The sequence below is a fragment of the Dendrobates tinctorius genome, unplaced genomic scaffold, assembly GCF_039654945.1.
Source record: "Dendrobates tinctorius isolate UK_male_01 unplaced genomic scaffold, ASM3965494v1 ptg000219l, whole genome shotgun sequence".
Classification (NCBI taxonomy): Eukaryota; Metazoa; Chordata; class Amphibia; order Anura; family Dendrobatidae; genus Dendrobates; species Dendrobates tinctorius.
This window is the reverse complement of record NW_027361886.1, coordinates 2557501-2583000: the sequence shown is the minus strand read 5'-3', so window position 1 is coordinate 2583000 and position 25500 is coordinate 2557501. Positions and strand designations below refer to the sequence as shown.

The 25500-nt window shown below is 42.1% G+C and overlaps 1 protein-coding gene across 2 annotated transcripts in view; it reads left to right on the top strand.

Moving 5' to 3' along the window:
* The window catches only part of SUGP2 (SURP and G-patch domain containing 2), an 88762-nt gene extending 65792 nt beyond the window's left edge, over positions 1 to 22970 (top strand). For both annotated transcript variants that reach the window (XM_073555108.1, XM_073555109.1), the window contains exons 5-11: positions 7331 to 7794; positions 11478 to 11589; positions 12878 to 13299; positions 13525 to 13586; positions 19854 to 19996; positions 20500 to 20625; positions 22088 to 22970. In XM_073555108.1, the coding sequence (XP_073411209.1) occupies positions 7331 to 7794; positions 11478 to 11589; positions 12878 to 13299; positions 13525 to 13586; positions 19854 to 19996; positions 20500 to 20625; positions 22088 to 22106 (1348 nt within the window). In that variant the 3' untranslated portion in view covers positions 22107 to 22970. The remainder of the gene's footprint in view (positions 1 to 7330; positions 7795 to 11477; positions 11590 to 12877; positions 13300 to 13524; positions 13587 to 19853; positions 19997 to 20499; positions 20626 to 22087) is intronic.
* Positions 22971 to 25500: the final 2530 nt, after the last annotated feature.

Here is a 25500-nt window from a genome sequence, read left to right as displayed (position 1 = left end):
CAAGTCATATCAAAGAAATTTTACCACTAGCATGAAGTACAATATGTCACGAAGAAACAATTTGTGGTCAGATTTGTAAAAATTGGCTTGGTCACTAAGTAGCAAGTTGGCTGTCACTATGGGGTTAAATCAGTAAATGTGTTTTTAGGGGCAAGCTTCCCTTCCTGGAAGGATTTGATTGTTAGGTAGCTCCTGTGTATCTGTAATCTTTTGAGTAGGTCCATCAATTTTACCCTAAAGACCAAATGGTTACAGTGCTCACATTGGTGCCATATTGGATGTATTTCTGAACACTGAAAAAACGAGTGCACTCAAATGTGAGATGTGTTCCTCAGAACGTACAAGAAAGATTCATAAAAGTGACGGTAAAAAATGCACATTGTAAATTTTCAAACTCGTATTGCATCAACTGCATAAAAAAATGATGGTGTCAAACTACTCACTGCCTCCCTAGATAAATACACTACAGTGTATAATTTACAAAAAAAGACATGGTGATATCTGTTTTTCTTGAACACCGCAGGATCTGCAAATATGACAATCTATTCCAAATAGAGCCAGATTTGTGTTCCAAAATTCAAATTGTACCCTTTTCCTTCCAAGTCCTGCTGTTTGTCCAAACAGAACTTTTTGACTCCGTGTCACCGCTCTTTTAAAAATGTGAGTAGCAAACTGTGGGGTCCACTTTTTGGTGTTACCTCTGGCAGACGTGAAAAATTTGGGGCTAAAGCAAGATTTTAATGAAATAAGTTAAGATTTAATGTTATCAAATTTGTTGTATCTTTTAGTTCAAAATGCTCACTATTCCCCTGAATAAAATCCTTGAGGGATGTAGTTTCCAAAATGCGGTCAGTTGTGGGGGTGGTTTATGGTGTTTTTTTTTTTTTTTTTCCTTCTTTGGGGGGGGGCTTTCAAATGCGACATGGCATCCGCCATCTCTTTGAACAAAATTTGTGTACCAAAACTCAAATATTGCTAATCTGTTCCGAGTCCTGCCGTTTGTCCAAACAGAATTTTTTGACTACATGCATACGCCGCACTCGTATGAAAGTGGTAATACACTGGAGTCTACTTTTTGGTATTACTGAAAAAATAGGGTCTAAGGCCGGTTTCACATTCGCGCTTTTGAGCGCAGCGACGGCCTGCGCACGGCCGCCGCTAAGCCCCGCCCCTGCCCCGCCTCCACCGGTATCTCCGCCTCCGGGCGCATGACGTTGCATGCGTCGTGCGTCCCCTATCTTCATCACAGGGCGCAGGCCGTGCGCAGTCTGCGCACAGTCTGCGTTTGGCAGCGCATGCGTCCTTTTGGCCTCCATTCATCCTCCTGGCGCTGGATACATCCTGTACAGTAATCCTACCTTCCATTACCGCCTCCATTCATCCTCCTGGCTCTGGATACATCCTGTACAGTAATCCTACCTTCCATTACCGCCTCTATTCATCCTCCAAGCTCTGGATACATCCTGTACAGTAATCCGACCTTCCATTACCCCCTCCATTCATCCTCCTGGCTGTGCTCGGCGCACCGTCAAAAGGACGCATGCGTCGCCAAACGCAGACTGCGCACGGCCTGCGCCCTGTGATGAAGATAGGGGACGCATGATGCATGCAACGTCATGCGCCCGGAGGCGGGGCGGGGCTTAGCGGCGGCCGTGCGCAGGCCGTCGCTGCGCTCAAAAGCGCGAATGTGAAACCGGCCTAAAGCAACATTTTAGCTGTACAAGTTAAATTATTATATTTTCATTTCAATTTGCATTAATTCCTGTATAGCACCTGGAAAAGTAAAATTAATGACAACAGTATTGAAGTATTTCAGGAGTGCGGTTTTTAGAATATCACTTTTTGGGAGTTTACAAAATATAGGCCCCCTCAAAGTACATTTAAATTGGAATAAGTCCCTTAAAAAAACAGAAATGACAGGTTTCTGGAAAAAAGAAAATTACTACTAAATTTTAACCCTTCTAACGTCCTAACAAAATAAAATGTTTGAAAAATGATGCAGATGTGAAGTAGACATATGGGAAACGTTATTTATTTTGTGCAGCATGACTTACTAGTTTAAGGATATAACATTGAAAGTTTAAAAATTGCGATTTATTTTTTTAAAATTTTCACTAAAATTGTGATCTTTTCACAAATGCAAGTAGAGATGGGCAAACACCTGGATGTTTGGGTTCTGCCTAACTGTTTCAAAAAGTTTGGATACCAGAACAGTTCCCGGGCCCCATTCACTTGAATGGGGGCCCCGAACATCCAGTGTTTGCCACGCTGTCACCAGTCAGAGAGCCATGGTTCCCACACTGTCAAAAGACTGCGTTAGCGCTCAGCTGTAATCGGAGTTTTAAAGTTTACCTCTGGTCACTGGTGTCAATGGATGGGACTACAGCTCTTGTCATCTGACACCTGCTGATGCTATTAACAGCGCGAGCAGGAGCAGCTGATGGGTGTATTCATTTTCCGACTCCTGCGCTGTAAATAATAAAAAAAAAAAAACCAGTGTGGGTTCCCATGTATTTTTGATGCAGGTAAAACTCAGACTCAGCGGGGGGGGCTGCAACGCTGAGCTGTCAGCATCAACAAGGCTGGATAGCAAGAATAAGAGGGGTCCCCACGCCATATTTTTTAATTATTTAAAAGCAAAAAAAGCATGGGGTCCCCTCCATTTTTGACAACCAGCCTTGCTAAAGCAGACAGCTGGGAACTGGTATTCTCAGGCTGGTAAGGGACCATGGATATAGCCCCCCCAGCCTAAAAATAGCAGCCCGCAGCTGCGTAGAAAAGGCACATCTATTAGATGCTCAAAATCTGGTGCTTTGCCTGGCTCTTCTCACTTGTCCTATAGCGGTGGCAAGTGGGGTTAATATTTATGGAGTTGATGTCACCTTTGTATTGTCAGGTGACAGCAAACCCATGGCTTAGTAATGGCGAGGCATCTATAAGGCACCTATCCCTTACTATCTTTTTAATTACCATATACGGTAACTATGACACGGTAAGAATAAAGTCCTTTATTAGAAATAAAATATAACACACTTTTACTTTTTTTTTTTTTTTTTTTTTTTAAATAATGAACAGTTATACTCGCCTAATTCCACCGAAGCCCTCGTCTCCTGTAAAATATAAACAATAACATCCCTCACCTCTCCATCATTCTGTCCCATGTCTGGGGGGAAAAACGGTTTTGAACCTGGACGGTGTCAAAATGCGACTGTCCAGGCTGACAACCACTGGTGACTGAACTGCTGCGAGCGCAGACTCGGTGACCGACGGTGATGTCATCAAGGTTACCTCTGGTCACTGAGGCTGCATTTCCAGCAATGCTGAACTGCCGTGACCTCGGTGAGATCCCCGCTAGCACCGTGAGAAGAATCTTAGATCGAACACAATCGCAGCATTCTGGAAGCCGGCAGAGGGCTGACAGCCTCTCTGCCTTTGGATCGGAGACCCCATGGGGTCCCGATCGTTGCCAGGTGACCCGATGTCATCATGACGACATCCGGGTCACCAGACCTAGTAAACTTTGCTGATCATTTCCATTGCATGATGAGCAAGTTTCTGTCAGTGCAGAACTGAAAGTTTCTGCTTCATGGAGAAGCTGCTTCATCTCCATGCTGTAGAAGCAATCAGCCTGCAAAAAAAAGTAAAGTTAGAAAAAAGTTAAAAAAAAAAAATTTTCTGAATTGCTGGTTTTTGTTCATTCGGCCTCACAAAAATCGGAATAGAAATAGATCAAGAAATGTGATGTGCCTGAAAATTGTACCAATAAAATTGTCAACTCATCCCCCAAAAAACAATACCTTGCATAACTCTCTGGGCCAAAATATGGAAAAATTATAGCTTTCAAAATGTGATGCAAAAACTTTTGCAATAAAAGGCATCGTGTGTGACAGCAGTCAAACATAAAAACCCGCTATAATTCTAGTATCGCTGTAATCTCCTCGACTTGAGGAATAAAGTCGCCTAATCACTTGTACTGCACGAGGAACAGTATAAAAAATTAAACCAATTCTTCACCTACTGTCATTTTTTAATTCTGCCTTCCAAAGATCACTGGCTCAGTGCACATTTATCCTGCACTCTAAATCTTTGAAATAGGTGATTCAGGCAGAACCTCTGCTGGAAGATTCCCTATAATGAGGCAGATGGGGAGGCACTGTGGATGCAGTCTGGCCTGTGATCCAGCAGTGTCCGTCATTTTAGGCGTGCACCGGCCACAGTTTTGTGCACCTCTGAAAGGGACACCGCTGAACAGAGGCCAGACGGAGTCCAGAGTAACTCTGCTTCCTCATTATAGTGAATGGATCCTTGGGTTTCATCGGAATCACGTCATTCAGAGATTTAGATGGAAACCCCAAAGTAAGTGGTCAGAGTAGAGCGTCAGATAAATGTGATCCCAAACGTTATGTAAAATGTTACCAATTAAAGCTTCAACTCAATCCACAAAAAAAGCCAGTCTTTTCTCCGACCCGTTATCTGTTAATGGAAATATAAGGGGCTTCCACGTTACTGGTAGTACAAAGGCTCTTGAAAAGCAAAATGGCTCCTTGCCCCCCCAAGAGAAATTCAGCAAATTCTCCGCTTCCAAATGCCCCCCCGCCCCACAGTGTACCTAAACCACGTATAGCGTCCACCTTTAGCATTTCTGAAGCAATGAGAGCCCACCTAACTTACGGGTACATGCCTCCAGAAGCACAGGCTGGGAATAACGTACTGGTGACTGCTACATATTCGTCACTAGAGCGTCGGTTTGCAATTTTCACTTGGCAACATTCATTGCTGCTTGTTTCTGGAAAATACCCATGGAGTCAAAATCAGCATTAGACCTCTATATAATTTCCCAAAGGGGTATAATTTCCAAAATGGGGTTGTTTGAGGGGATTCTGCTTTTCTAGCAATATGGGGCTCTGTATATGGAGTCCGCAAAATCTTCTAGGAAAATCAGCACTCCGTTCCTCTCCAGGAGGCAAATGGTTCTCCGTTCCTCCCGAGTCTCTCCATATGGCTAAGTTGTACTGTATAGCAACATATAGGGTATTGCCATGTTCAGCAAAAATTGTGTGACACATTTTTGCACCATTTTTACCCATTTCCGCATGTGAAAATGAAAATCTGGGCCTAAAACATTTTTGTGGTAAAAAATGGAATACCTTTTTCTTCACTGCCTAATGTCATAAAATTCTGTGACCCACCTGTGGTGTCAATATTATCATTGCACCCCTAGATGAATTCATTAAGAGGTACAGTTTGTAAAATGGGGTCACTTATGGGGGGGTTCTGCTGTTCTGGCACCTCATGGGCTCTCCCAGTGAGTCATGGTACCTGCAAACCATAACGGCAATATCTGGCACTCCTAGCCTTTTGAGCTTTGCACTTTTCCCGAATACCTGTAGGGTATTGGCGCACTCAGGAAATTTTTTACAACAACTTGAGGTCCATTTTTTCCTATTAGCCCTTGGAAAAATTAAAAACTTGGGGCTAAAACATATTTGTGAGGAAAATGTGATTTTTATTATTTTCACGGCTCAACATTATAAACTTCTGTGAAGCACCTGGGGGTTCAAGGTGCTTACCATGTAGCTTCCTTGAGGGGTCTATTTTCCAAAATGGGGTTACTTGTGGGGGGGTTTCCACTGTTTAGGCATATCAGGGGTTCTCCAAATGGGACTTGATGTGCGCTAATGATTCCAGGAAGTTTTACAATCAAAAAGTCAAATGACTCCCCTTCCGAGCCCTGCCATGCGGCAAAATAATAGTTTTCTCTATGGGGTATCAACGTACTCAGGAGAAATTGCACAACAAATTGAATGGTGCAATTTCTCCTTTTACCCTTATGAAAATGCAATATTTTGTGGGGAATTTTTTCTTTTTACGGCTCAATATTTTAAACTTCTGTGAAGCAACTGAGGGTTCAGTGTGTTCACCACACATCTAGATCAGTTCCCTGAGGTTTCCAAAATTGTCACTTGTGGGGGGGCTCTCCAAACGCGACATGGCGAACGCCAATTGTTGCAGCAAATATTGCATTCAAAAATTCAAATGGTTCTTCTTCCCTTTCGAGCTCTGCTTTGCACCCAATCAGTGGTTTTCTCCCTCATATAGGGTATCGGCGTACTCCGGAGAAATTGCATCACAATTTTTGGGTCCATTTTTTCCTATTACCCTTGTCAAAATAAAATTTTTTGGATCTGAAGTAAATTTTTTTGGGGAAAAAAGTTAAATGTTCATTTTTTTGTCACTTTTGGGTATCTTTTATCATAGAGCCCTCAAAGTGACTTCAAATGTGATGAGGTCCCTAAAAAAAAAAAAAAAAAAGGTGTAAAAATGAGAAATCGCTGGTCGACTTGTAACCTTTATAACGGCCTAACAAAAAAAATACTGGTTCCATCCACATTTGTGTTTATGTAAAGTAGACATTTGGGAAATGTTACTTAAGGGCATGAAAATTCAAAGTTGGGAAATTGCTAAATTTTTGCCATATTTCTGTTTTTTTCACAAACGCAAGTAATATCACAAAAATTTTACCACTATTTTGAAGTACAATGTCACGAGAAAACAATGTCAATTAGTGGGATCCATGGAAGCGTTCCAGAGTTATTACCTCATAAAGGGACAGTGGTCAGAATTGTAAAAATTGGCCTGGTCATTAACATGCAAACCACCCTTGGGGTTTAAGGGGTTAAGGTCAAAATTAGCTGGGTCACTAAGAGGTTAAGATGGCCTGCACGTTTAAAATTACTTCTGTAATGTATAGCTTCTGTTTTTGAGAGAAACTCAACAAAATTGAAGAAAATATTACATTAAGATGTGAATGAGATGTTTTCCATTTTTCGTTCATCTTCACTCTTGGCCGCTAGTAGGCAAACTTGGACAGATAACTCCACCTCCATTCATTCTACTATTTTTACAAAGTATAAGGCATGGGCTCTATGGGTTGAAGTAGTAATGAGATTCCAAGAACTCTGCCTTTTCATCTATACTTCCTGTGAATTGTTCTGGGCGACTTCTAAAGCTGATCTGTCCTGCACATTAATATTTATATACTGATTTCGTGATGGCCTGCTTATTGCACAGCCCCCTGCCCTCCAAGGTGAGTGGCCCTGTCTTGGATGGTTATCAATCTAGTTTACCAATGTATCTTGAAGGTGGAGTCCAAAGCGTTGCTAGTTTCGGATCATGGGCACCTGGCCTTAAATATCAGAGTCTTTGCCAACACGATGTGAAGTTTCTGAAGATCTTGTTTTTTTTTGTTTAATTAATTTACTATTTAAAAAAAAAATAAAAAAGTCTGCTTCTTCCTTCATTATCAGTTTGTTTTTTGTTTTTCTTTCAGGTTCTTGTTTGATGAGGGAAGCAATGAGTATAAGTATTATCGTCAAAAGTTTGTAGAGTTTCAGAAATCCAAAGATCTAATACACACACAGAGCACACAAACAAAGAAATGTAAGCGATCTCCTGAAGAGTTGGCTTGTGAGTCAGTGAGGGCAATGCTGTATGCAAGGAAGGTACAAACTGTGAAGAGGAGGCTCTACAGGACCTTGGCCCTCTCAAAAAAGCGAAAGCAGGCCAAACGTAAGAGCCGTAAGGCAAAGGCATCTCCTACGGTTAAAGCGAAAAAGATTATCGAAGCTGAGAAACAAGAGCTGGAAATCATACCAATAACTGAAACAAAGACCGAAAAGTCTTCTTGTGAATTAGATGTAAAATCCCAGGAAACTACAGATCAGTGCTCAGAGAGTGCAGAAGTTCAAAAAGATGAAGAAATACAAGAGGATAAAGAACCACTACAAGAAGAAGGTTTGAAGCTATTCCTTTTATGTTTGTGTCTACTTTTGAGTGTTTGATTTTCTTTTTTAAATTCACTTTTTTTTAGCTGACTTATTTAACCCCTGATTGACTAGGTGATTTTCTGTCTATACCACTTATTTTATCTCATGATGAACTGGCAAACAAGAGAAATCTTGTGATTCTGTGTTTTTGTTTGTTGTTTTGTTTTGTTTTTTATCTTAAGTTCCCAGAGTGAGGTTTTAGTTATTTTTTGATGCTGCATGTTTTGGCTGTGTAAAAAAAATAAAATGCAACCTCTTACAATTTCATCGTGGATAGGATGTCTAGAAATCTTTATACCCATTAAAATTTTGTTTTTCCTTTACCCTGCGTAAATTGTAACCCATGGTGCATTTTTGAAATTCGCAAAATGGTAATTTCTCTTGCGAGTACTGAGATTTGTGTGGATTTTCCCTATGGAATTGTATTAGATGGGTTTTTTTCTTCTGTATTTTTTTTTATGCGTATTTAAATCACATGTAGTCCATACGTGAATGTAACAATATATTTTTGTCCATGCCATATGATGAAGTAACAAAAACAAAGCAGCTTAATTTAAAATATGGCCAAAAGGAGACAAGCTGCAGTGTCGAAAGCATTTTTTAACACATGTAATGCAACATCAAAAACTCGCCACATACTCATTATGGGAACGTAGCCTTAAGTGTTGAAAAAGCATTCAGAAACTTTGTTTGGGTTGTCACCATTTCATGAGCTTTTTTCAATGGGGTATTTCTATCTCCTATCCTAGTATAGGGTAGATGTAATAATATTGGCAAAAACCTCCAATCAGAAATTTTGTATAGTTCTTCTGATTCACTTTGTTTCTTACCCCATGTGCAGTGCACTGCAGTTAGCTTAGCTATTATTGTTACTCTTACTACATATTGGGATAGGATCTTGGAGATGAGAATACACCTTTTAATTTTAGTTTTCTGTCATTAGAGTACATGTGATGTTTTTGCACTTCTGAGATTAGTACGATTGGAACTGCAATTCTGTCGAGAGAGATTTAGACAGATATATAGAGAGATATAAAGAGAATTATTTTTTAAACAGTATTTTACAGGTGAATTTCAGTTGTACTATGGACAAGGTGATGCCAAATTTTTTTTTTTTTTTTTTTTTTTTTAAACCTTCCTTCCAGGGAGACGACAATGGACATTCATTATCAGTGAGGGTATAAATGGGGGGCAAAAAGGATGTGATATAAATATGTATTTTAATTTCTTTATTTGTAAGATCTCTTATAAAGTTTTATTTTAATAAGGTGGTGTTTTTTTAATTCTCTGCAGTAGTCTCACTGCTTGATCTATATATACTGCAATAGAAGTATATTGCAGTATATAGATAAAAACATAGTCTCCGGAGACGTTTGACTGAGCTTCACCAGAGAATACTAACATGGGCGTCTTACAGCAGGCCTCCAGTTGCCATAGCAGCCCATTTGGCATGCTGCAATTGTGTTTCAGGTGGTCAATGGGATTCTGGAATGGTATGCCCTGATTTCCCCCAGGATCAATTTTTGCAATTGTAGATTTTCGTCAGTGATTGGAACTTTGTTTTGATTGCTGCTGGGTATGGTGTGGGTTCAGATTCTAATTCCGTTCTATATACGTGCTCCAAATGTCAGGAAGAGATTAAGAGGATATATCCTAGTTTATGGCTAAAACCACTGTGTGACTGCAGACTTAGTGCGTGCGCTGGGAGAATTCCTATGGGCTGTGGGCTTTCTCTGGTTTCTGAGCTGGGACCCGAAGATTTGGATGTGTTATACATACTCCCGGCCAGAGCTCGACTAGTGGGCGCAGCCATGCTCCATACATCTGCATTGAGCGAGATTGCGTCCCTGCTAGTGACATAGGCACGGCCGACTAGAGGGCGCAACCTCGCTCAATACAAGTGTACGGAGTGAGGCTGTGCTCGCTGGATGGGCTTTGGCCAAGAGTATGTGTATCTCATACATATGTTCTAGTCCCTGCTCAGAAACCAGCGAATCCTTGCACCTCACAGTACATGCACTATGGGGATTCATAGGTCTGTAGTCTGAGTGACTACAGACTTATCAATTTGTACTGGACAACCCCTTTAACAAATGTCAATTAGGAAACTTATTAATAAAGCGCTTAGTAGGAAGGAATACCAACATACAAGCAATTTTACAAATGTATTTTTGCATTTAAAATGTAGCTTTCTTGGGCGTTTTCATTGGGGGGGGGACGGGAAACCATTCGTCTCGGCTGTTCCTTCCTTCCATTTGTGACGGCGGCCTAAGCCAGTCCTCTGTTAAGGAGCATTTTTTCAGGAAGCTTACCATGCTCTCTTGCACTGCCACGATGACTGGAAAGTGGCCTCAGGGAGAATATACCGTAAGTTAATTTTCTCCCTGTACATGTTGCTCCAGTAAGGCAAGCAGACATGATTTTAGTGCTATTTACCTGCATAGTAACCTTATTCCTGGAAGTAAATAGTATTTCTGGACATGAAAGGTACAGGGCTGCCGCTAGGAATTTCGGGGCCCCATACTGGCAACATTTTCGCAACCCCCTCCCCCCCAAGACTTCGCCCAGGCTCCACCCCAGCTCTGCCTCCACACCTCAAACCTTCCACAGTCCCAGCGCCCTTGAGAAAGCTCATTTTCTGCACCACGTCCTCACCATTATGATATTAACAGTTCTCGCTAGACACCAGATCACATACTTAACCAGCAGCTTTTGTTTTGGCCAAAAGAATTTTTAAGCCACCACCACAACAAGGTAGACTTTTTTTTTGGCCAGGCCCTACTCTATTCTAACCTATTAAATATTTCTTAAAATATCCAATACTCTTTTTAGGTATATTTTTCTTTAAAGGGAATGAGTTACATATATTTTTTTTAGAATGACCAATAATACTACATACAAGGGACAAAAACCATCACACCATGACCAGGGACCATATATTACCACCACATAGTGACCGAATAATACCACATACAAGGAATAAATACAGTGATGTGCAAATTAATTGGTACAAAGCATTTTTTTAAGTAAAATCGTAAGTTGGTTACCAGTCAGTGATTCAAACCAGTTTTAACTGATTTGAACAGGCACTCACACCTGTTCAAAGCAGTTAAAACTGGTTTGAATCACTGACTGGTAACCAACTTACAATTTTACTTAAAGAAAAAAAAAAATGCTTTGTCCCAATAAATTTGCACAGCACTGTACCTCCATACCATGACCAGAACACACATTACCATCACATAGTGATCAAATATCACATACAGGGAGAAATACCGCCACACCATAACCTGATCACATACTACCTCCACATAGTGACCGAATACTACAATACTGATCATTAATAAAAAAAACAACACTAATGCCATTATTCACGGGAGCGCTCTATATGTCAGTGTACAGGTAATACAGTGATCACCAGTGACTTTATACACGGAAGCTCTACATATACAGGTGCATCTCACAAAATTAGAATATCATCAAAAAGTAAATGGTCATTGGGCCTCATACTGCAGTAAGGAGTGTAATGCCCTGATGGCGGCCCTGTGCACATATACAGGAATGCCAATTTTACTGTTAAATAAATACTGTTAAATCAACCAGTATATTATTTCTTGTTTATTACTATTATGTGATTTTTTTTTTCCATAGTTGATGAAAAGACAAAAGACACTGCCATGAAGTTGGCTGAGTTTGTTGCACAGATGGGACCAGAAATAGAGCAATTTAGCATGGAGAATAGTGTAAACAACCCAGAATTTTGGTAAGGGTGGATAAATTATACTGAGACCTGTCAAAATGTTGTATGTAATATGCTGGTTTCATTTTGAATAATTCTCTAGAAATGTGTAGCATTTTCTGTATTGTGCTATAAGAACCTATTAAAAAAATGAAAAGTTTCTGCTTTAAAGAAAAAAATGAACACTGCACCAAAATGTAGTGTGTACTGTGCACATTCTTCAAATTAAAGGGGTTTTCTCCACTAACAAAAGTTCATTTTGTTCACGCGATCTTGGAACTAACCCCCTTACTGCCAGCTGACAGAATAGTACGTCAGCTGGCAGTGTCCCCCGCTTTGAGGTGTGCTCCGGCGGTGAGCCCACCTCAAAGCCACGACATGTCATCTGTTTCAAACAGCTGACGTGCCCGCATTAGGCGCGAACGGAATCGCGATCAGTCCGCTCCTATTAACTAGTTATATCCCCCTGTCAAACGCTGACAGCGGGCATTTAACTAGAGCTTCCGGTGCGCAGCCAGAATTACGTTTTTTTTTGGTCGCCGCAACATTGCATTAGAATGCAATAACGGGCGATCAAAAGAACTTATCTGCACAAAAGTGGTGTCATTAAAAACGTCAGCTCGGCACGGAAAAAATAAGCCCTCACCCAACCTGAGATTATTAAAAATGGACATGCTACGGGTCTCAGAAAATGGCGCTTTTTTTTTTTTTTAAAGCAAAGTTTGGCATTTGTTTTCACCACTTAGATAAAAGAGAACCTAGACATGTTTGGTGTCTATGAACTCGTAATGGCAGGTCAGTTTTAGCTTTTAGTGTACCTAGCAAATAAGCCAAACAAAAAACAAGTGTGGGACTGCACTTTTTTTTGTAATTTCACCGCACTTGGAATTTTTTTTCCCCTTTTCAAATACACTACATGGTAAAACCAATAGTGTCATTCAAAAGTACAACTCGTCCCGCAAAAAATAAGACCTCACATGGCCATATTGACGGGAAATATAAAAAATAGCTTTAGCTCTGGGAAGATGGGGAGTGAAAAACGAAGAAAAAAAAAAAAATCCGGTCATGAAGGGGTTAAAATAAGTTTCACAATTGAATTAGATTAAAACAATTGTTCCTGTGCAGAGATAATATTATAAATGTGCCCCTGCTGTGTACTGTGTAATGGCTGTCTCTGAGCATCATACAGGGACACGGTCTGTTCATTTTTTTTTTTTTTTTTTTTTTTTTTTTTGCTTTTAAGTACAAGAATTAGTTAAGCATGTTTTTTCCTATTTATGAAATTGCTTACTTTTCGTCCCCCTCTCTGAAGGTTTTTACGTGAGAAAGACAGTCCTGCATACAAGTTCTATCAGAGTAAATTGAAGGAGTTCAAGCAAACTGAAGTGGTAGCTTCTGATGAGGAAATTGGGCTAGAAGACACTGATTTGGAGAACATAAGGATTGGAGATGAATTACAAAATGATTCTGATGAGGAAAAAGCTTTGGAAATGGATGCCGAATGCGAGGCTGCTGCCGAATGCGAGGCTGCTGCCGAATGCGAGGCTGCTGCCGAATGCGAGGCTGCTGCCGAATGCGAGGCTGCTGAAGCTCCATGCAAAGAGGTTATTCCAGTAGCTGCATTTAGCCAAATGCCCACTCCAGCCCGACCTCTTGTAACTCGAAAGAGAGTAGCTAATCTCAAGGTTGGCATGCTGCCACCCAAAAGAGTGTGTCTTGTGGAAGAGCCCAAAAGTAAGGCTATATTTATCTGTTTTAATTCCTCTGTTTCTTTTCAAGTTTTGACTTTCAATTGATTTGTATGGTGAGAAATGTGTTTTTTATTTTGGGTTATTGAATATCAAAGTTTCATTGAACTGACAAAGGAATGTGGTATAACATTCACATGTGCTCTGAATTGTACTGACTGAAAAATTTTAAGTTTCTTTTAATTATGTGTCTTGTAATTTTTTATAATAGTTCATGAGCCAGTCCCTATTGAATATGAACGCTCGCGGGGACGAGGACGCGGCAGAAGAAGGGTAAGTCTGACATTGCAAGATGTATTTTCCACTTTCCAAAAACATGGCCCAAAACGCTTTTATACATGTAAATTAGGGTACTCTCCTTCCACAGATCCAGCTCTCTGCCAGATTTTTTTTAGTCAGTATGAGCATTCTGGCTCAGTGATTTAGCTGCAACAGTGATATGTACTGTAAATGTCACATCGTTGCAGCAGCCATCACATCGGGACCGCAGCAGAGGAGAGCCGACTCTGGGAAGGTGATTAGCTACTGTGTTTATTTTCGATGTAGAAAAGCCTTTGGGGCCATGTACTTCGGCACAGGTTTTCCATAAACCAGTATAGTCCATGCGGTTTATTAAACATCATAAACCATGACCAGCAATATATAAACGGCATAGCGTCCATGACAGAGCTTCACTCTGTTAGCAATGTCCCAATATGCAGGCTTTTCAGCCTCACAGTTATATCTCACCCCGTCAGGGTTCTCTCATGGCTGCTTCTCCATACTGCAGACATTCATTCCCTCCAGGGAACTCTCAGTCACTTGTAGCCAATACTCTCAGTGTCCACACGTGCTGTCAGGCAGGAAGCCCCATCTCAGCGGGACCTTCCACACTGGACCAACCGGGTCCAAGCATTCACCACCTGTGACCTACCCTGGCCACATTATATGGTTCATAGCCACGCCCACCGGGTCACATGACTCTGACCTCATCACAGGTCCTTCAAGCATTTACACACTCTTTCCAACAGTGCTTTAAACACACCCCCTGGATGGGTTTGTAGGTAACCAGGCCTGCCCATCTCTCTAGTTACCTGGAGACTTCTCCCTTACACATTGAAACAACACCTCAGCAATATCATTGCTGAACAACACATAAGGCTCCATCCCAAAGCCACCCACTTTGGGATACATAACGGCCTTTCCGTATTCTGCCATTTATCCTTTCTCCTGGGACATCCACACAGCGCCCCCTAGCGAACTCAGTGGTTACTACACCACATACCTCCCCCTCTGTTCAAACTTGTGGGGTTGAACACACATTACACCAGGGTGTTGCGCCCGGGCACTCACTACACCTTGCCCCACAGGTCGAGAGAACCGTCTCCATCTGTCATATGGCCTCATTCCTATGTTAGACCTCCCCCGCCTCCAGCGGTCAGTATATCGGTCATTGGCTTTGACCCTCCAGTCACGGTCTGTTTGCGTCGTCAGACACTGGTTAGTCACCATCCTCTCTCTATCTAAGCGTCTTGTAACAAATGGTACCCCACCACATCTAAGTTTACTTTTCAGTGCATTAACCTCACAGATCTTTGCATCTGCTGTCTCTGTAGCAACATCCATTTCACACTGTAATCTACGGTGCAATGTATTGGCTCGTTGAGCCTCTTTCTCTGCTTGTTCCACCTGGCGTTTCAACTGTTTCAGACGCACATCATTTCCCTCCGCCAGGTCTTGGTACTGCTCAGAATTATGCCTTTCATCAGCCATTTGCCTTAGTACAACCTTCAGTTTTTTCTCCGTACGACGTACTTGTTTGCTAGCAGATTGTCGCACTTCAATTTCTGCATCAAGCTGTTCCTCCAGTAGTGCAACCTTTGCTTCTAAGTCCTTATTCTGGCGAACTAATTGCTGACGGGCATTCTCATTCTTCTGAGCATTACTACGTTCTGTCTTCAGACCAGCATCCATCTGGTCAACCTGAAGTGTGGCCTTTCTCAGCTTGTCATTGGCTAATTCAACGTTGCTGTGTTCTTCCTCCACTTCAAGCTGAACAATGCGAGACTCTAACTACCTCTTTTCTTCCAAAGCCAGAGCACCTTCACCTCTGTTGTTGGCAATCACATCAGCCAGTTCATCTTTTTCATGCTGTGCTTGTCTTTTAGCACACTCTGCAGCAGCAAGCTCCATCTGCAAACGAATCACCTCTGCTTCCATACTTTTCAGTTTCTTTTTGTCTTCACACTGTTCCTTACTCAGGCCTGGCCGCTGTAAGTCTTCGTCCCAATTCTTCTCCTGCAGAAGACCTCTTACAGTTTCTGTTAGTACTCCTACCTCTTCTCTGAGGGACTTAATCAGACCTTGCCACGATGCCAGGTGACCTTTGAGCTTGAAGACTTCTTTCTCTAGCTCATCCAGTCTGTGATCTTTCTTTCTCAGAGCCACAGTCACCCCTAGAGTCTGAGTCTCGCCGATCATCCGAGTCAACCCTCTAGTTACCCTCTGACCGTGTGTCCACTCCAGTCACCTCATCTTCCAGCCCACCATCTGTCTTGTCACGAGGCGTCAGGTCCGTCAGTTGGGCAGATGTACTTCTTTTCCCGGTCAGTTCTACTTCTGACCTGTCCACTTTAGGAGGCGTCACCGTCTCAGCGTCCTCTGGCCCCACAGTCTAAACGTCTCCATTGTCCAACCATACATCATCAAACAAAACAAAGTCCCGGCCCCTCTCCAAGGCATAGACTATGTCCCGTGGTATTCCGCCCCCTTGACACTCACCAACTATGGGCCCCTCAAACATCACTCTGTCTACCGTATAGTTCACCGTGACCCCATATTTACAGCGAACCTGGACCATTCTCTCGGTCAGACAGAAAGTGAGGGGAGATCCTGTCAGTCACCTGACACTTTGAGTCCAGCCGACCCGAGACTCCTTCTCGGTGCAGCATTACGGTACACACCTGTGGCCCGTCATTATCCAGAAAGAAAATTCCACATTCAGAAAACATACACAAACATTGCTGTTCCTCTTTTGACACACCGGCCCGTATCTGGACCACCCCAATTTGGGTCACCGCCCCTTCTGGGACTCCACCCCCTTTTGGGCTACAACCCTGACTTAGGCCACCGCCCCCTTTCGGGATTTCCCCATGTCCGCTATACCGATCTCCTTAGACCACAGTTCACACAACAGTTTGTCTCTTTTACGATACCACACAAGTCCTTGTTGGCACCACCACAGCTCCTGCTATCACCGATCACCAACACCACCGGCTGCTGTTTACACACAGCGGCTGGTGTCCTCTTCGTAACCCCGCCGAGTTACCGGAAGCCGCTTGTCCCCTTCGTAACCCCCGCCGAGTTACAGGAAGCTGCTTGTCACCTTGACTCCCACTGAGCCACCGCAGGCTGAGTTGACAAAAGAAGAAACAACACACAAAAACTCATGTCATGTCTGTGTGCTATTCAGGACGTACCGTCTCCGCCTGAGACCGTCCAACTCACAGGGCGCATCGGGTACTATTCAGGGAGCCGACCCTCTTCCCAGGGTTTCCCAACACACCGACTTCACCAGGTCCAGGGGCTCAGCGGGTGCTATTCAGGACATCCGTCTCCACCTGAGACTGCCCAACACTCACGCCTCACCAGGTCCAAGGTCATACCACGTGTTCCAGGGAGCCTATTCTTTTCCTAGAACCTCCCAACAATGACCCTCCAGGGCCTTGCTCACTGAACCCTCCAGGTACACAGTCTTTTCCACAGTCTTTTCCTATAAGTCTTTCTCCTGGGGAAACTGCCGCACTGGGCTCACCGATCCGGACACTGCCTTACTCACTAGGCCGCCCCACGGTTCCAGAACAACAGTCGGCAGTGGCTTCCCCAACCGTCAGCCCTCCTAGCTCAGCCTTGCCAGCACTGTAACATATGCCTTCGGAAACCGTTGCCCTTAGCAACCGAAACTTTGCAGTCCTTTTCTGTTGCCCCTAGCAACAAGGCTACAATATTGCCCTTTGCAATTCTCCACCAATTGTGAGGTAGCACTGTCATTTAAGTAGGGGATCACTCGCTTGGCAGCCACAAAGTCAGATCCGGCACAGGTTTTCCATAAACCAGTATAGTCCATGCGGTTTATTAAACATCATAAACCATGACCAGCAAAATATAAACGGCATAGCGTCCATGACAGAGCTTCACACTGTTAGCAATGTCCAATACGCAGGCTTTTCAGCCTCAGTTATATCTCACCCCGTCAGGGTTCTCTCATGGCTGCTTCTCCATACTGCAGACATTCATTCCCTCCAGGGAACTCTCAGGCACCTGCAGCCATTACTCACAGCGTCCACACGTGCTGTCAGGCAGGAAGCCCCATCTCAGCGGGACCTTCCACACTGGACCAACCGGGTCCAAGCATTCACCACCTGTGACCTACCCTGGCCACATTATATGGTTCATAGCCACGCCCACCGGGTCACATGACTGACCTCATCACAGGTCCTTCAAGCATTTACACAGTCTTTCCAACAGTGCTTTAAACACACACCCCCCCCCGGTGGGTTTGTAGGTAACCAGGCCCACCCATCTCTCTAGTTACCTGGAGACTTCTCCCTTACATATTGAAGCAACACCTCAGCAATATCATTGCTGAACAACACATAAGTCTCCATCCCAAAGCCACCCACTTTGGGATACATAACGACGGCCTTTCCGTATTCTGCTATTCATCCTTTCTCCTGGGACATCCACACAGCGCCCCCTAGCGGACTCAGTGGTTACTAATATATATATATATATATATATATATATATATATATATATATATATATATATATATATATATATATATATATATTATTATAATAAGTTTCTCATCACTTTATGTGCAGGGGATCTACAGTCCCATACATTGCATTAACAAATATTGTGACATCTACACATTACAGCCAGGGCTGTGGAGTCTGTTCGCCAAACCTCCAACTCCTCAATTTCTCTGACTCCACAGCACTGGTCACTACTGAGTATGTACATAAAGTGCAGTACAGATTTATCTCACCTAAAAGCTTAGATCAAGGACAGAACAAACACATATAGGACGTTTCATAACTTTGCAAGTTTCGTATGAAAACATTAACAGCACATACTGAATTGTACTACTGAACTCCATTTATTTTATATTTTAGGAGTCGGTCCGTTTTATACCGACTCAGATTCCATCAAAATGGACTCCGACTCCACACTGCTGATTTCAGCAACAGGAGCTTTAATTACTTATTTCCAACATGGGTATGATTATTGAGTTGGTCCTGATTTTGCAGTTATAACAGCTTCCACTCTGTTGGGATGACTTTCTACATGATTTTGGATTGTCTGTAGAAATATTTTCCTTTTATCCAGAAGAGCATTTGTGAGGCCTGACACTGGTGGAGAGAGCTTTGCTCACATTCTCTGTTTTAGTTCATCCCAAAGCTGTTCAATGGGGCAGAAGTCAGTCAATTGCTTACTCACAAACTTGCCCAACCATGCCTTTATGGATCTTGCATTGTGCATTGGGGCACAGTCGTTCTGGAACACAAAAAGACCTTCCCCAAATTGTTTCCACAAATCTGGAATTGTCGAAAATATCGTGGTATGCTGATTAAGATTTCCCTTCACTGGAGTTAAGGGAACTTTGGCCAACATTTGAAAAACACTATACCATTATCCCCTGTCCACAAAACTTTACAATTTGCACAATACAGTCAAGCAGGTAAGGTTCCCCTGGCATTTGCCAAAGCCCAGACTCGTCCATTAGACTATTAGGTGCAAAAGTGTAATTCATCACTCCACAGAACATATTTCCACTTCTTCAGCATCCCGTGGCAGCGTGCTTTGCACCACTTCAGCCAACACTTGTCATTGTCAACCGATGCCATGACCTGCCAGCACAAGTCTTTAGAGCATTGGCGACTTTTTGGGAATCTGTACCTCAGCAACTCTATGGAACGTTACATAGTCTGCCATTTCGAGTTGCTGAGGTTTCTAAATCCTTCTACATATTCCAAAATTAACTGAGTGGTAATATTGAAAACTGGAAGAGAAGAAATTTCATGACCTGATTTTGTTACATTGGAGGCATCCTAGTACAGTACCACGCTTGAATTCATTGAGCTCTATGGAACAAGCCATTCTTTCACAAGTGTCTGTACAGGCAGACTGCATGTTAAGGTGCTGGATTTTAGACAGGTGGTAACAGAACTGGATAAAAGACCTGAATTCAAAGCTTAAAATGTGTTCCAAAACATTCCCCACATAATGTTTCTTTTATACATATTGTGCTTTGCTATGTGGACAAGCACTTTATCACCATTAATAGATGACTTTGTTGAGAGCTGATAAGTAGAACAATGTAACGAAGACTCCCATCCTGAACCGATGCTGCTACCTTTCAGGCAAAGTGTATTTTTCTTTTGCACTGTCCTTGGCTAGTGACGCTGTACCAATGCGCTGAGTGGCCCAGGGTCTTAAAATATAAACACATTTTAATCCTTTTTCTTCCCTTTTTTTTTTTTTTTTTTTTTTTAGTTTAAGAAACCAGTGGACTTACAGTATGACGATAAGAAGCTTACCCAACAGAATGTGGGTTTTCAGATGTTGAGTAAGATGGGCTGGCAAGAAGGTCACGGACTTGGTTTTCATGGATCTGGCATCAAAAATCCCATAAATGTGTATGTTGTGCAACAGGTTTACTTTTACATATTTGCGGTCAGCAAGTTTTTATTTTGCACTACCTTATACATAAGTAGTTTACCACAGCCTGGGCTTTACAAAGAACCCTTTATTACTGGGTTCCTATTTGAATGATCATCCTTGGAAAACGTAGGCTGGTGACACACAGGCTTTATGGTCCATAGTATATTTTGTCCTCACAGATATGAGGTACACATTAAACTGTGGTCCTCCAGCACAAGGTGTACACCTAATTCTTTATAATGGAGTTATGATCTGAGAACAGTTATATTTCCAGTGCTCGGTTTTTCCGTCGTCTGGTCATGACACCAAAGGCATTTACTGCCATGACCAAAGATTATCGCTTGGATTTCCTTTCGCTGCACATGAGCTGGTTTCACCAATGCTCTCTTAAGCTACACTTAGAATTTGTTTGTCATATCCTGTTCAAGTTAAGAAGCCATTCACTGGCTGTTTTAAAGTTTTATGCCACTTTTTTTAGGGGCACAATCTCTGCTGGAGAGGGCTTTGGTGCTGAAGTAAAGAAAACGGCCACTCCTACAAAGTTTGATGACTATCGTGACAGAATGATAGAAAAGTACAAGAAAAAATTTAACAAAAAGCGTAGGTAAGCTTGCAGAATATTCCATAATACACACACTTTTTTAATGTGTCAATGGTGCTTTCCTTTGAAAGAAGTGGATGATCTGGACTAATGAGGAAACACTTCTCAAAAGTGTAAGTGTGAAAAGAAAGAGCCTGATTCATCAGGGTTTACGTCAGAAAGCTAGCTTAAAATCTTTGAAAAGTTGCAAAATTTTCTCGCATTTGGACGTTGCGCAAAATTTTGCGATTGTCTTTTTTATACCAGTTTCAATGCTCTCTGCCAATTGGCAGGTGCTCCTCTTAATTTATCAAATGTGTCAACATTTTGTACTCCAGAAATGCTGCTACAGTCCCTGATTGAAGTAGCATTATTTCTGGCATGGAGTCACACACCACTCAGAAGTGATGCCGAATTAAGTGGAGAATGAGTTTGCTGCCTTCTTTTCCAGCAAGACCTGCATAGCGAGTGTGCGCTACTCCAGTCTTGATTTGGTCCCATTTACTAATCACTACATTCTATGCTCTTTTCTTTTCCCATTGCAAGCAGCTTACCCTCATGCAATATGTCCAATACCTTAATAGGCGGATACTTTATAGTTTGTTAGCGATGCTAGATAATGTTAGAATAATTTTGTTGAGATTCTTGGTGTGTCCTTAAACGTACTTTCATTGCCTTTTGTCCTACGACTGGCAATTGCACTTGTACATTTTGCATCCATGAGCGGAGTTTGAGTCTCTTCTTGTGTATTTACTCTTTTTACATACAAATGTGTACGTTCAAGCAAGCTTTTACTTTCCAAGGTGGACATCAAAATTAAATTTTAATATCAGATATAAGTAGAAATTCTTAACATGTGAGAAATTTTGTGGATCTTATAGGTTGAAAGATGCAATCACTTGATTAATAGTGTATATAATTTGAAAGAGGGGATGATTGGAATTCGTGCTTTCTTCTTATGGCGTAACTGTCTTCCCGCAGTGGTCGTTCTGTTTCAGAGGACAACCTTATATTTAATTTATAGTCTTAAAAGGGAATACTTTATTGAATTTTCAAAATCCTTTTTATGTTCCATTCTTTCACATATTTATATCTCTTATTAGCATTTTCACGTTAAAACCATAAAAAATCCTCTTAAGGCAATTTTATTTCTTTCTTTGGTATTTTTACCAACAAAAGAATTTCGAAACCAGCAGTTTCTCCAATTTATTTCACTTTGAACAGTTTCTGGTTTCAAGATTTGAGCATCTTTGCTAGTGTTTGGCCCACATCACACCGATCTTTTCCCATGTGATTAATGTGGTGGCAGAAATTCTTCTCTATTTCTGAACCATTGTGCCTAGCATTATGCTGCATGATCTTGCCCTTAATGGTAAGGCAGTTCTTGCTGGCCTGGTTGGACCTCTTATGTACCCATTGATTTTCATGCTGTTTAAGTTTTCAAATATTCAGTTTGTCTTTTTTCCTTTTTTTCCCCATTTCACAGGAAACTGGAAGACTGCTGAAATCTAGGAAGTTACTTTTTCCTGTATATTTTGGGTCTCAAGTTGGACCTCCTATAGTTTTCAGATGAAAAGTTGTGTGTGGGTGTTCATAATCTTCCTACATACTGATTTGGTTCTTGTTTTGTTATATTCTTTTATTCAATGGGCTAGAAGTGTTAGAAATCCTTTTCCTATCCAGTGGCACACTTGTAATGTTTCACTAATCCTTTTAAGAAAAAAATATTAGTTCTTTACTAGATTTTCTTTTGGTAGTTACACTATTACCTGGTATAAAACTGTTTAACATTATTTGCAAGTATGTTTTAAAAGGGTTTTTGCTTCTGGGCAACCCTTTGTTAATGGTCCCAGGGAGGTAGTTTTGTTTGGGAATGCTCTCCTCCCAGATCGGTGCCGCTACTCTGTACTAAGCGATACATCCCCTACCGAATTTGTGTTATCAGTAGGAAAAACATTATTTCCACTGAGACAAAAAGTGTATGTGGCAGAAGACATTGATGGCTGGGGACGTGACTGAGTATACATAGGAGTGGTGCCAGTCTAGGAGGGGTGAGTACTTTTTTTTTTTTTTTATTTAAAGTGATCAAAAAGTCTTTATGTAAATAAAAATGGTATTCCTGAAACAGTCATCTCGTCTCGCAAAAAAACAAGCCTGTACGCTGTCAGTAGAGAAATAAAGTTTTAAATCACAGAATATGGCTGTATAAATGGTTTGTTTGTTTTTTCTACAAAAGTGATCTTACCTGTAAAACAAAACTTTAATTTTTTTTCTGTGGTATTGCTGAAATCATGTTCCAAGGGATAGGGATGTTGTATTACTTATACCACGTTGTAATAATAAAAAAAATTCTTGCGCTGCTGTTTTAATTCTGCTTCCCAAAAATGATGATGATAATGCTCTCTTCACATTTATTCTGTACTCTGAGCTGAACACTTATCTGGATATACATCTAAATTTCTGGGGGGAAAAAAGATTGACAGAACCATTCAATATGAGTTGGTCATTTTGAAATCCATCTGGCCTCTATCCAAGGCACTGTGGGGAAAAGGGTCATTTCCCCCACCGGTTTTGTTAAGTTTAATAGCATTCACAAAAGTACCTTAGACTATTCTCTGCAGTTCTAAAAAGTTGGGCAACGCCAAGATAAATGCCATATGGCTTTCAAAGTGGCAACATCTACCTCATTATAGTGAATGATTCTGGCTGAATGCAGTTTTTCACATATTTAGATGGAATTCCATATTTTTAAACAACAAGATAAAAGACCTGAATAGTATATATGCCAATAAAAGAACTATTTATTGTAAAGATTTAATACAAGTTATTTCTATATTTCTAAGTATCAGAAGCCCAAGCACACAAGCAGGGATTACTTTACATGTACCGTATTTTCCGCTTTGTAAGACGCACTTTTTTTCCCCCAAAATTGAGGGGAAAAAGGGGGTGCGTCTTACAAAGAGGATATACATTTGCGCTGCCACTGAGGGTACTTGCCGCGGCACTCTGTGTCCTGATGCTGCCGCTGCGCTGTCCGCCACCGCCGCGCTCCTGTCCCCCGGTGGTTTCTTCCGCCCCACCGCCGCCGCCGCGCTCTGTCCCGTTCAGCGTGGGGGGGTCTCTGTCGCTCCATGCCTGCTTTCTTCCTGGAAAATGGCCGCCGCGCATGCGCAGACGGACATCTCGGCACTGAAATCTCGGGAGATGAGATTTCAGCGCTGAAATCTCATCTCCCGAGATTTCAGTGCCGAGATGTCTGTCTGCGCATGCGCGGCGGCCATTTTCCAGGAAGAAAGCAGGCATGGAGCGACAGAGACCCCCCCATGCTGAACGGGACAGAGCGCGGCGGCGGCGGTGGGGCGGAAGAAACCACCGGGGGACAGGAGCGCGGCGGTGGCGGACAGCGCAGCGGCAGCATCAGGGCACAGAGTGCCGCGGCAAGTACCCTCAGAACGGGACAGAGCGTGGCGATGGCGGCAAACACCGGGGGGACAGAGCGCGGTGGTGGCGGTAAGAACCGGGGGAGAGCGCGGCGGTGGTGGCAAGCAGGCACCGGGGGACAGCGTGGCGGTGGTGGCAAGCACTGGGGGACAGAGTGCGGCGGTGGTGGCAAGCAGGCACCGGGGGACAGAGCGTGGCGGTGGTGGCAAGCATCAGGGGACAGAGGGCGGCGGCAGTAACAGACACCGGCAGCGGCACGCTGCACATCAAAACACCCCCTCATCCCAGCAGCAATGTTCCACTCCGGCCTCCTCCATCACCACCCCTGGAAAGCAATAAGACGCATGGATTATAAGATGCACCACCATTTTATTAAAAATAAAGTTTTTTTCCTATTTTTCTCCTCAAAATTTGGGGTGCGTCTTATAATCCGGAGCGTCTTATAAAGCGAAAAATACGGTATATACTTGCCATGGGTTACATTGAAAGGAATCCCTGCTTGCACGCTTAGTAGCCTCTGATGCCTTACTTGTAATTACTATGTCCATTTTAAATCTTTACAATAAACAGTCATTTTTATTGGTGTATATACTCTTCTGCTCTTTTATATTAATGTTCAAATGTTAGTATAGTAGTATATTGAGTTGCACCTGATTAAATTCAATGTTATATGGATTTTCTCATGGAATTTCATACGTACAGTGTTCAGAATAAATGAGTACACACATTTTAAAAGATCTTCAATCAATATGTCAGTCAATACAAGAAAAATGTCCAAAATTTGGACCGCTGGGTTTTAGAATATTTTTTTAACCCATAATATGAAAGGTTTATATAACTTTTAATTAAAAATGTTTAGTTTTACCCACCTTTTTTTTTTATTCAAAGAATGTACACACCCCACATCAAAAACTACTACATCCAGTGTTTTGTATGACCTACTTTATTTTTAAGGACCGCATCAAGTCTTCTAGGCATGGAGTGAACAAGCTGGTGACATGTTGCATTATATGTCTATTTCCATTCTTCGAGAACAACCTCTTTTTTTTATTTTTAGAGGATTCATGGAGATTGATGCTCAACTTCTCTTCAGAATTCCCAATAGGTGTTCTATTGGGTTGAAATCATGGGACATACTTGGCTATGGAATCCCTTTCACCCTGTTCTTCAGATATGTAACAGTGGCCTTTAAATGTGTTTTGGATCATTGTGACCTTGGTTGACACTTTTCCAACATAGCAGTGATGGTAGCATCTTCTCTATCAATATAGAGCAGGACATGTGTGAATTCATGATACAGTCAATTAAATGTAGCAGCAGCACCACCAGTATAGAATTCCAGTAGTCTTCATATTTTTAAGCTCTTGCAAATTGTAAATGGTCTTATTTGTGCATGGGCTTTAGGAGACTTCCATTGGCCAACACCCATGCATACTATTCCTCTGCAGTGTATGCAGT